This window comes from Schistocerca serialis, chromosome 6 (assembly GCF_023864345.2).
Source record: "Schistocerca serialis cubense isolate TAMUIC-IGC-003099 chromosome 6, iqSchSeri2.2, whole genome shotgun sequence".
Classification (NCBI taxonomy): Eukaryota; Metazoa; Arthropoda; class Insecta; order Orthoptera; family Acrididae; genus Schistocerca; species Schistocerca serialis.
Window position 1 is genome coordinate 285779431 of NC_064643.1, and position 13315 is coordinate 285792745.

Below are 13315 nucleotides of genomic sequence, written 5' to 3' on the forward strand. Positions count from 1 at the left end.
AGTTACACATTAAACACAGGTATGTGCAGGGATGCCAACTGCATTTCACATCAACACACCATTGGCATGAAATTACAAATGTTCTGGAAATTACAAATGTTCTGGGATTTTTTGAACAGACCTCATAAATGTCACCTCTAATACTTTTGTGTCTCATCAGCACTTAAAATATGTCTGTTTAATGTAATGAAAATGAAGCACACTCCTAATATATAAATAATGTAAGTGTGTAATGTAGTTTAAACTTTTAAGAAAATGTTATATGAAAACACCACGTGGAAGCTGTTACTATGAATCATACAAGCTGTACACTTGGAATGTAAAGGGTGTAAGTTGTAGTAAGTGGAATTTTAATTTAAATGTAAACTAGATCTGGCCATTATGTCTAATAATCAGAAGTTAGTGTGAGGGAAGAGGATTATAATATTGTCTGTCACAACTTGCTAATCTGAGTGAAGTTGATTGTGTTTTTGGACATACTAGCATAGAAGTGTACTTGCTAGATGATAAATGCACATTAATCAGTAATTTATTCCAGTTGGGAGTCTCTCAAGTTCTCAGTCAGGGAAATTGAATTTCTTGTAAAGTCAGTGAATATTTAAGCATGAGAATAGTGGTAATACATTTGAGTAGATATCATGCCATGGAGATGGTGTACCAGATGTAGAATGTGGGGAAACATTACATTACAGTTAATGTAGAAATCAAAGATGGGAAAACTTTATGTGGTAAATGTTATAACCTTTAATCACCAATAATTGCGTGGATATTCAAACACACTCACTTATGAACAATAGCTGGTTACATGATAACAACTCAGTATCTCTCATTCGACTGCCGTGCCGTGACATGCGGCCGGCGCCGTTCGTAGCTAGGTGGCGCTCCCGCGCTCAGCCGAGTTGCGGAGCGCCTCTATCGCCGTTTGCGCGTACTGTTGTGGCGGCACTGTTAAATGTCATGGCACTGTCACAAAACTTTTCCCCCCTTGGGGGGGGGGGGGGGGGGAAACACTCACTTCCTTGGAGACATGGACAGTGCGGAGACATCCATGGCCTCTTGTGAGGCCCCGAGAAGATCCCATGGAGAGACACGAGAGTATGGTCAAAAATGTCCAGGATGGAAGCTTGTGCGTGGAACGTGGCTCCTGGACGAGATGATGGGTGAAATCTCCAGAGCAGCAGCCATAGGTGTCGTGGACCTGGGGGTATGCTCCAGCGAGATGGGTCCCGGAGAAGGTGGCGTCGCGACTGGGGCCGGTTTCAGCGTACTCGGAAGCGGTAGCGACGTCAGCTGCATCAACATGTACGGTAGAGTGGCAGCAGTGACAGGACTGGCTTCTCGGGCTGGTGGAGGCGAAGGAAGGGGCGGTGGCACCAGCGTGGCCACCACTCGTGGGCACATCTGGTTGTAATGGCGAACAACCATGCCATCGTCCGTACGTATTTCACAAAGCTGGCGGCCGCGAAGAGCCTTGACCACCCCTGGAATCCATTTAGGCCGAGATCCATACCCTCATGCCCACACATCGGCGCCCACCGAGTATTTTCCCGCACTAGGGGACACAGCACAAGGCCTGACAGGGTGAAGCAGGTGCAGTAGAGTGTGCGGTTGGCGGCCATGCAAGAGTTCAGCAGGGCTGCGATCACCCAGAGGCGTGAAGCAATAGGAACTCAGATATTGCAGCAGAGCGTCATCTGTGGAAAAATCACTAAGGAATTTTTTCATCTGGCTTTTGAAAGTGCGGACAAGGCGCTCGACCTCCCCATTCGATTGCGGATGGAGGGGCGGTGCAGTAACATGATGAATCCCTTGTCCAGTACAAAAATCATGGAAGGCCTGCAAAGAGAACTGAGGGCCATTGTCCATGACGATCGTGGATGGAAGACCTTCTAGCGCAAGTATTTTGGACAAAGCCAGCGTCGTCGCCACAGTGGTGGGCGACGGACTTCGAACAACAAACAGAAACTTCGAGAAGGCGTCAATCAACAGTAGCCAATAAGTACCGAGGAAGGGGCCGGCATAGTCAGCGTGCACCCGTTCCCATGGCTGCGCCGGATCAGGCCACGGAGAGGGCATTGTACAAGGTCCAGCCATTTGTTGAGCACACTGACCACACGCAGCAACCATGTGGGCGATGTCCGAATCAATACCGGGCCAATAATCGTGCCTGCAGGCCAGGGACTTAGTCCGAGAAATCCCCCAATGGCCTTCATGCAACAGTTTGAGAACATCTTTGCGAAGAGAGGCTGGCACCACGACCCGTGGAGATGCGCCATCCGTGGCCAGAAGAACAGCACCATCACGAACAGACAGACGAAGGTGCAAGGCATGGTAGTTGCGAAGGGGATCCGATGCCTGGCCCTTGGTCCTGTCCGGCCAACCCCGTTGAACAAAACCGATCACCTGACACAGGACCTGGTCCCGCGCAGTAGCCGACGTGACCTGCAAACCTGTAAGTGGGAAACCCTCGACCGCACGACGTTCATCCTCATCAGTGTGGAAACAGAGTAGTTCATCACGATCAAAAACCGGGTCGGGGCCCATCGGCAATCGCGACAATGCGTCAGCGTTGGCATGCTGGGCCGTGGGGTGATAGTGAATCTCATAGTGAAAACGAGACAAGTATAAGGCCCAACGTTGCAGGCGGTGAGCTGCCTTATCTGGAAGCGACGCCGATGGGCTGAACAGAGAGAGCAGCAGCTTGTGATCGGTGATGAGGTGAAACTTAGAACCATACAAAAAACGCTGAACTTTTTTAGAGCATAAATGATAGCGAGCGCCTCCCTTTCAATTTGAGAGTAACGCCGTTGCGCATCATTGAGGGTCTTGGAAGCATAGGCGATGGATCGTTCCAACCCATCCTCATACCGATGGGCGAGAACAGCCCCTTGGCCATACTGTGACGTGTCAGTCGCCAGAACCAAGTGCTGACCCAGACGGAATGTGGCAAGACAAGGCGCCGACTGCAAATGAGCCTTCAGGTGGACAAAAGTTTGCTCACACTTGTCGGACCAACAGAAAGGGACGTTTTTGCATAACAGCTGATGCAGAGGATGAGATACTACCACCGCGGATGGAATGAATTTGTGATAATAAGCAATCTTGCCTAGAAACGCCTGAAGGTCTTTGACCATAGACGGCTGGGGTAGAGCGTTAATGGCCACAACGTGCTGACATAGAGGACGTATACCCTCACGGGACAAGTGGAAACCAAGATACACAATGGAGGGTTGGAAGACTTGTCCAGATTGCACTTCAACCCAGCCGAATGCAAAACCCGAAACAGTGAACGCAAATTGCGAAGGTGGTCCTCAGTGGAGGCCCCCATGACAACAATGTCATCCAGATAGTTTATGTAGCCGGGAATGGAAGCCGTGAGCTGTTCCATAAACCGCTGAGAAATGGCCGGCGCGCTAGCGACGCCAAATGGTAACCGCTGGTACTGATACAACCCACAAGGAGTGTTGATGATGAGAAATTCCTTGGAAGAAGCATCCAATGGCAACTGATGGTACGCCTCCGATAAGTCAAGTTTGGAAAAGAACTGGCCCCCAGCGAGCTTGGTAAATAACTCCTCAGGACGGGGAAGAGGATAAGTGTCAATGAGGCTCTGAGCATTGACGGTGGCTTTAAAATCACCACACAATCACAGACTCCTGTTTGGTTTAGAAACCACCACGATTGGCGATGCCCATTCGCTGGAGGTAACAGGAAGGAGAATCCCTGAAGCTGTTAACCTGTCTATCCCAGCCTTGACAGGTGCACGCAACGCCACCGAAATAGGGCGTGCCCGGAAAAACTTAGGGCGAGCTGTAGGTTTAAGAGTAATGTGGGCTTCAAAATCCTTGGCACGACCCAGACCAGCAGAGAACACAGACGAAAATTCAGAACACAATCCACCCAGCTGTTGATACGGAATATCCTCAGATATGAGGTGCACATTATCATCAATGGGGAACCCGAACAACTGGAAAGCATCATAACCGGACAGGTTTTCAGTGCCCGCATGATCCACCACATAAAACGTGAGGGGCCTAACAACAGACTTGTAGGCAGTGGAAGGATCAAACTGGCCAATGATAGGAATTTGCTGTTTATTATAAGTTCTCAGATCTCGTGTAACTGGAGACAAGGGAGGGGAGCCCAACTCCAAATATGTGCGAGAATTAATGAGAGTTACTGCAGAGCCAGTGTCCACTTGCATGCGAATGTCTTTATCCAGAACACGAACAGTAACAAACAACTTATTTGTTTGAGAAAGCACACAGTTAACATCCATGTCCGATGCCTCATCCTCGTCGACAGGAACATTAGGGGACTGACACACAGAAGCAATGTGGCCTTTTTTCCTACATGAATTACACGTGGCCCAACGTTTTGGACACGCGGCCCTGTCATGCTGTACGAAACAACGTGGGCAAGAAGGAAGTGCGGAACGAACCTGCTTCTGTGGTTGCTGTTTTCGCTGTGAGCGTTGCGGCCCAACGCGACGTTTACACGAGTGAACCGCCGCCACATCTTCGTTCTCCTGTGAAACAGGCAAATTGTCTTTGTCGAAAGTTGACTGTACAGCACCTACATCACACCACGCGCCTATTTGCACGCCAGCAGCGTGAGACACTTCAAAGGATTGAGCGATACTTAGAATTTCCGACAACGACGGGTTTGGCAGTTGTAGGGAACGTTGCCAAACTTCTTTATCAGGAGCAAGCTGTAGAATAGCATCCCTAACCATTCAATCAGCATAAGATTCATGATGAGTGTCCATGACAAACTGACATTTCCTACTCAGACCGTGTAGTTCCGCAGCCCAAGCCCGGTAAGATTGATGGGGCTGTTTACGACACTGGTAGAACGCCACGCGGGCGGCAGCGACGTGGGTGTTTTTGCAGTAATAGTTAGACAATAAGTCACACATTTCTTGGAAGGACAGGGAGGCAGGTTCCCGCAGAGGGGCTAACTGAGATAGCAGCTGATAGATCCATGGGGAAATCCAAGTTAGAAATAACGACTTACACATAGGAGCATTGACAACGCCGAAAGCCAAGAAGTGTTGCCGCAAATGCTTCTCATAATCCTCCCAGTCTTCAGCGGCCTCGTCGTAAGGAAGGAATGGAGGCGGAGAAGAGGAAGACAGACGATGAGTAAGCGACATCGACAGCGCCTTAATAGCAGCCGTCAGCTGTGTTTGTTGTTCAATGAGCACTTGCATAAGCTGTTCCATGTCTGCCCCGTCACGAACACACAAATCCACAACGCAGTGAAAATATCCGACCTCGTCGCCAAAAAGTGTTATAACCTTTAATCACCAATAATTGCGTGGATATTCAAACACACTCACTTATGAACAATAGCTGGTTACATGATAACAACTCAGTATCTCTCGTTCGACTGCCGTGCCATGACATGGGGCCGGCGCCGTTCGTAGCTAGGTGGCGCTCCTGCGCTCAGCCGAGTTGCGGAGCGCCTCTATCGCCGTTTGCGCGTACTGTCATGGCGGCACTGTTAAATGTCGTGGCACTGTCACAACAGTAAATATTAATAGTATGCCTTTAACAACATCACATATAACCTCCTAAATATTTCATATTCCTTTGCCATAGATCATGGTATTCTCAAAATAATTAAATGTGACACTGAAAAACAGTCTTTGCAGTTAGTCTTGTCTCATGCCATATGAACAGAGTTTCCTTACAGTCATGAAAACTACTGGATGAATGAAGTATTATGCATGGATACATCAAAAATGAAGTATTCCAGCTTATCAATATTGAAAAATGAGTTCTGTGGGAAAGATTCACTGGCTAGTATACTTCCGTTGTGACATAAATCTGGTCTAACTGTAACAACATAGCACTAAAGCTGACCTGGTAGGAGAAGAGCAAACCTACTAAAATATGTGTAATTGTTGGCAGTATTTCACAAAATGTCATCATAGATGTTTGACACTTGATAGGGTTTCTTGAACCATATAGTCTGATTTGACATTTGAAATAGTCTCACTAAACTCAAAAAACTCTTATAAAAATGTTGCTGTGTAGTGAAGTTGAGCAAATCTCATAGTATCACAACTGGATAATCAGGGTGCAGTCTTTGTTTGAACATGTATGATTACCTTAGTGTTATTCATTTCACATCCCTGAAGCTTCTCCTGTTTGATGGGTCTATGGAATATGATGAATGAATGAATGAGTTGAATACATTATGAAAGAGAATATTTTGCTTTATATGATATTTGCCCATAATAAATGAAAGAAAGAAGTACGCTATGCTTTATGAGAATTTTCTTGATAATTTTCTATGCAGTCATTATAAACATCAAACTTTCAGTCTTCTTACTAGAGCCCACTATAAAGAAAAACCTCAAAGGATGTAGAATGAATCAAAGCATATTTTTTATAAGGAGCAGAGCTTGATGGTCTAGTGCTAAAGCACATGCCAGGAAAGCAAAAGGTCACAGGATTGAATCCTGGTTAGTTTCAGTCTGTCTTTAACCACACCTTCACCTCTCAGTGATGGAAAAATACCTCAGGAATGACACAATGTTCCAACTTCACATTAAACTGTAAGTCCCTTTCCTGGTAGGATTTCTGGGGTAGGTTAGGGGCATGCAAGTTGCTGAAGAGGTGTCCAATTGAAACAATTGAAAGACTTTCAGCAGTTAGCTGATAATCCCTCTTCAGGAATTGCCAGTATCTATCTATCTATCCACCTAATTAATGATATGAATATAATAGAGGGAAACATTCCACGTGGGAAAAATATATCTAAAAAGAAAGATGGTACAACTTACCAAACGAAAGCGCTGGCATGTTGATAGACACACAAACAAACACAAACATACACACAAAATTCAAGCTTTCGCAACCAACGGTTGCTTCATCAAGAAAGAGGGAAGGAGAGGGAAAGACGAAAAGATGTGGGTTTTAGGGGAGAGGGTAAGGAGTCATTTCAATCCCGGGAGCGGAAAGACTTACCTTAGGGGGAGAAAAGGACAGGTATACACTCGCACACACACACATATCCACCCGCACATACACAGACACAAGCAGACATTTGTAAAGGCAAAGAGTTCAGGCAGAGATGTCAGTCGAGACAGAAGTACAGAGGCAAAGATGTTGTTGAATGACAGGTGAGGTATGAGCGGCGGCAACTTCGAGTTTCTGTTTAAGATTCCCAAATTTTTGCTGTATCTTTGTTAGCAGATTTGTACAGAAAACAACTTACTTTTTTATTGTCTGTGTGTAGTAACTCTGAGGTTATCAGTTTTCATTACATCATGATTAGTGTACATCATTCTATTATATCACTAATTCTGATACCACCTCACTTAGGGATTGTAAAGTTCCTTTCCCAAATTAATCATGATTTTTAAAATGTTGTAACTATAATGTCCAACTCATTTGTAAATATTATAAAATGTTTTAATATGTGTATCAGTTATTAATTTCATAAAATAAATTGTCCACAGATGATCTCTCTAGAAATAATAATAATAATAATAATTGGAACTGTTTTATTTCACTTTTGGTAAGGAACTACTGTATTACAAATACTTTTATTGTGAATTCAGATGATAAAATTCATCATCCTTGCAAGACACAGGTTTTTAAGAAAACAAATCTAAATGCTAATTTTGTAGATATTCTTATTTATTTTTCTTCATTGTTCTGTTTTGCAGTTTTCACAATGTTTGCAAAGCATTAAAATGTTGAAATACAAGTACAGTGGGTGTACCTAAACAACTGAGCAACAGAATCCACAGGAATTGAATTGAACATAACAAAAAATCCCAAAGAAACTGGCACTGCTGCACTTTCTATTGAAATATATAAGTTAGGTTTTGACACATGAAGTTACTGGAACAAGAACTTCTAGAATTACCATAAATTTTCCAAAAAACTGAATTACATTAAATGTGAAGACATTTTGAAACTACCATAGGAATCTAATGAAAGTATAGTTTTCCTCTATAAACTAAATTCAAATTTATAATGAAATGTTCAAGATGTGCTGGATTTGCTTACATCATTATTTTCAATTATATTTCTGTAAACAGAATGTGTTCACTAAAACAGATTTCATAGTTAGACTCAGGAGATACCGTGTGTAATTAATTTTTGTTCAAAATCTTCTAAATATAATTTTTCTTGTTCAGAGATTTAAATGTTCCTTCTTAAATGTCTTTATCAGAGTGTAAAAGCAAATAATCAAGCATTATTGTATCTATAACTCCTTTTATCTTTTTCAGTTTCAAAATGAAATAATAATAATAATAATAATAACAATAATAATAATATGATAAACTTTTATGGAATAAAACTTTCTTACATAAATTGTGAAAGAGTAACTAACAGGAATGCTTGTATTAAATACCACCAATTTTAACTGCAGTATTTACCATTTGGAGCCAAATATATCACAAAATGCTACTCTAAAACTGTATCAAGTTGTACAATTGTTGCTCAGCAATGAATACTTCATATACAAAATTTGGTCTACCCCCTGATGCTTCACTGGATCCATCGTATCAAACAGACATAGCGATGTAGTGCAGCATTAGCACACTGGACTCAGATTTGGGAAGACGATGATTCAAATCCGTATTCAACCATCCTGATATAGATTTCCCAGGCAAATGCTGGGATGGTTCCTTGGAAAGGGCATGGCCAATTTCCTCCCCCATCCTTGATACAATCAGAGCTTGTGCTCCATCTCTAATGACCTCACTTGACGGGACATTAAACCCTAATCTTCCTTCCTTCCTTCCTTTTTATCAAAGGGATTATTGAAATTAGCACTTGAAATTGAAAGATAGGTATTATTGGAACTTACAATACATGAATATTTAGAAATTATTATTACATAATTTACTGGTGGATTCATCACATAGAGAATTAATCTGGCTGCTAAAAGTAAAAGACAGTGTTAAACATCCATAACTAGTTGCAGTGGGGTTATTAACAAATCGAGTTGCTTTTACACCTATGATGCCCATATAAACTTCTGTGTGTGCTAAACTGTTTTTTCTGAATGGAAAGGTGAATAAAGTAAAATGCTGTGCTTGTAGACAATCACAGAACTATGAAGTAATTCTTAAATGTCCCAAATTTCTCCAGCAAGTCAGTGATCTCGACTGTATGCATGTGTATGAAACAAACCCCAATGAAATTATAAGTAAAATTAAATCACTAAGCAATAAAATGTCAAGTGGTCTTGATGAAGTACCTGATTTCATATTAAAAGAATGTGGTCACCACATAGGAAACCCCTTGGCAAAAATTTTCAACCTCTCTTTAAAAACTGGTATATTCCCACATATTTTTAAAATAGCAAAAGTTTCACCACTGCTAAAAAAAAAAGGTTCGAAGGGAATCAAATATACATCAAAAATATCACAGAACAACCACCTATCAGAGGAGCATAATTAACATTGGTGTAATACTACACAATAAGATACCAGAGGAAATAAAAAATACTACTCATCCAATATTTAAAGCTAAACTAAAGGCATTTCTAATAAAGCACTGTTTCTATTCTGTCAGAGAATTTCTGAATAAGTAACAAAATTAATTGTAGTATGTACCTAATTTTAATTGCTAATACTATGTATTATTGTAACTTATCTTTGACCTGTCCAATATCAATTGTACAATTTCTGCTATATGTTAAAACTGGACCAATAAAAAATCAAATCAAATCAAATGTTTATCTATAGCCTCCATTTTCATTTTTGAAATTGGCATGAATGATTAATTTCTGATAACTAATGTAATTAAACTCAATAAAATTTGACAAATTTGTTTGATCTAATCTACTTTTCTTTCCATAGACTGATGAAGAAAAGGCAGCCAACCTTCCAGTAATGATGCCTATGTTTGACAGAACTACTTGTTCTATACCCAAGTCACAGATAGGTTTCATGGATTTCATAATCAATGACATGTTTGAAGCATGGGAAGGTAAGTTCATTATAATTTAGTTTAAGAAGTTGCTAACATAGCTTAAAAAGAGTGTTCCCTAGATGACTATGAATAGTAAATTTTAACAGTTATAATTTAAAAGATATGAAATTTAATAGATTCACTAATATATTCAAGAATTATTTACAGCCTTTGGCCTTCTACAGATCTGAGTTTTTTCTGTTAGTTGAAAGTAAGTAAACCCCCAGATCTTTAAGGAACTGAATTCCCATGTGTAAAACAGCTTCAAATGTCTGATTACTTTACAAGTGAGTTGATGTGTTGAATACTTGGCTTTAAGCATGTAACTGAGAAAAAGTTTAGGAAAGATTTGAAATTACACTTAATGATTGTTGTAAGTCACAAACTGCCCTCATTATGAAACACTGGATGAGGTAGGTGTAGACAGGACACAACAAACTTTCAATAGGAAATTGAAAAAGAATGTAGGAAAGTCATCGAAAAGGAAGAAAGTTTTGTTGTTAGGCAGTTCTCATGCCAGAGGTGTAGGCCAACTTCTGCAGGAGGAATTAGGACCAGAATACCAGGTCACAAATTTTTTCAAACCAAGTGCTAGTCTGGATCAGGTGACAGAGGATTTAGGTTCACTCTGTAAAGGATTTACCAGGGAAGACACCGTGGTTATTGTGGGAGGGCCAGGGAACAGCATCGACAGAGATCCTGGGTACAGTATAGAGTGTGACCTGGTAAAGATTGCGTCGGCATCGAGACACACCAATGTTGAATTTGTATCTGTCCTGAGACGCCATGACCAGCCTCATTTGAACTCTTCTGTTGGGAGAGTTAATTTGGAGTTGGAACGGCTGCTTGTGTCGGGTGCGGGGGCTCATATTGATGTGGTTCCTGTTGATTATCTCAGTAGGTGGGACTGTACCAGGCACGGCCTACATCTCAACAGGAAAGGGAAGGGGAAACTGGCTGGGGTAATAGCAGGAAATTTAAGGGGGGGAGGCACTGCCATGAATGGTAAAATTCCAGTGGTTACAGGTGTTGGAGCAGCACCTTTTTTAGGATAGGTAAGACAGAAAGATGTCAAGTTCTACGAGAGGTTAGGATTGAAACAAATCTTCAGTTTAGGAAAGAAATTAAACAGCACAATTCTAGCACATTGGATCACCAATCACAGCTATCAATTATAAATTTTCACCAATCACCAGAAATTTTATCTCCACCAAGTTGTATCTCAGTCCTAGGTAATTGCATTTATGAATTAAAGTCACCCAACCCAATTGACATAATCTGCCTCTCTGAACACCATGTGACCACTGGTATAGGAACTAGGCCTAAGCACAATGAGAAACTCAGACAGGAGAGTACTGCAAATGTTAGAATAAGGAAAGGTTCTCATAAAAGTATAATTAAAAATAATGTAAGTATATTTCATCAAAATATTGGGAGTTTAAAGAATAAAGTAGATGAGCTTCTGGTTTGTTTAGAAGATTTAGAAGCTGAGAATGAAATAGATATACTATGCCTGTCTGAGCATCACATTGTTACTGATATGGATAAGGTAAATGTAAGTGGTTATAAGCTCTCTGCACATGTAATGAGAGAAAATATGGAGAAAGGAGGAGTTGCCATATATGTCAAAAGTTATCATTGTGCAAAAAGTATAGAAACAAAAAAGTTTTGTGTAGAGAAACATATAGAAGCATGTGCCTGTGAGCTTAAATTAAATAAAGGCACATTTATAATTGTAACTGTATATAGGTCCCCATCAGGAAATTTTCATCTATTTCTGAAAAATTTGGACTCCTTGTTGTGCTATCTGTCAGACAGGGGGAAGCAAATTATTATTTGTGGGGACTTCAATGTAGATTCTCTGAAAGAGGGTAATAGGAAAAATGACCTTGAAGTATTACTCGGTTCTTTCAATTTGACACCCGTTATTGATTTTCCTACTCGGGTGGTAAAGGATAGCAGCTCACTGATAGATAACTTCTTTATAAACCAAGATAAGTTTAACCAGATAAATGCTCAGCCTGTTGAGAATGGTCTTTCTGATCATGGTGCACAGCTAGTTACAATATATGACATAGCTCCATTCAGCAATACTAAACAGTCCTCCAAAGTAGTACGTTCAGTCAACGATTTAACAATTGCAAATTTCAGGGAAAGCCTACAGCAGTTAGACTGGGATGAGGTGTACCGTGAACCTGATGCCAATTTAAAATATAATTTATTTCATGACATTTTTGTAAATGCATTTGAAAACTGCTTCCCCAAGAAAATAGTTAAATATACTCGTAAGAAACCTTGTAACAAACCATGGCTTACTAAGGGTATAAAAATATCTTGTAACCAGAAAAGGGAAATGTATCTGACAGCAAGAAAGAGTAGTGACCCAGAAACTATCAAAAATTATAAAAACTACTGTGTTATATTAAGAAAAGTTATTAAAAAATCCAGGAGTATGTGTATCATGTCTGAAATCAGCAACTCTGATAATAAAATTAAAACAATTTGGAATATTATTAAAAGAGAAACAGGTCAACCAAGAGCAGAGGAAGACAGTATTACCATCAAATTGAATGAAAACTTTACGAACAAAAAGTCAGAAGTTGAAAATATTTTTAATAATCATTTTCTAAATGTTGTGGATATAGTAGGATCCAGGTGTTCATTAGAAGATGCTAGGCTGTTAATGGAAGAGGCCATACCTATGCACTTTGATACAATTGAAATCTCACCCACTTCTCCCTCTGAAATTAGGAAAATAATAAACTTGCTTAAAAGCAAAAACTCACATGGAATTGATGGCATTTCCAGCAAAATACTAAAAGCTTGTTCTCAACAGATAAGTAAGATTCTCAGCCACCTGTGTAATAGCTCTCTGGAACAGGGCATTTTCCCTGATAGACTGAAATATGCTATTGTTATACCTTTGCATAAAAAGGGGGATAGATCTGATGTCAACAATTACCTTCCAATCTCCCTTCTAACAGCTTTATCCAAAATTTTTGAGAAAGTAATGTATTCAAGAGTAGCTTCACATATCTGTAAAAATGAAGTACTAACAAAATGTCAGTTTGGTTTCCAGAAAGGTTTTTCAACAGAAAATGTCATATATTCTTTCACCAATCAAATTTTGAATGATCTGAATAACCGAACACCACCCATTGGGATTTTTTGTGATCTCTCAAAGGCTTTTGATTGTGTAAATCATGAAATTCTGCTAGACAAGCTCAAGTATTGTGGCATGAGTGGGACAGTGCACAAATGGTTTAATTCGTACCTAACTGGAAAAGTGCAGAAAGTTGAAATAAGTAGTTCTCGTAACATGCAAAGATCAGCACATTCCTCAAACTGGGGAACTATCAAGAATGGGGTTC

The 13315-nt window shown here is 40.6% G+C and overlaps 1 protein-coding gene across 2 annotated transcripts in view; it reads left to right on the forward strand.

Moving 5' to 3' along the window:
- LOC126483878 (high affinity cAMP-specific and IBMX-insensitive 3',5'-cyclic phosphodiesterase 8A) overlaps nucleotides 1–13315 on the forward strand; it is a 1729999-nt gene that overhangs the window by 1686571 nt on the left and 30113 nt on the right. For both annotated transcript variants that reach the window (XM_050107127.1, XM_050107128.1), the window contains exon 19: nucleotides 9833–9962. In XM_050107127.1, coding sequence (XP_049963084.1) covers nucleotides 9833–9962 — 130 coding nt within the window. The remainder of the gene's footprint in view (nucleotides 1–9832; nucleotides 9963–13315) is intronic.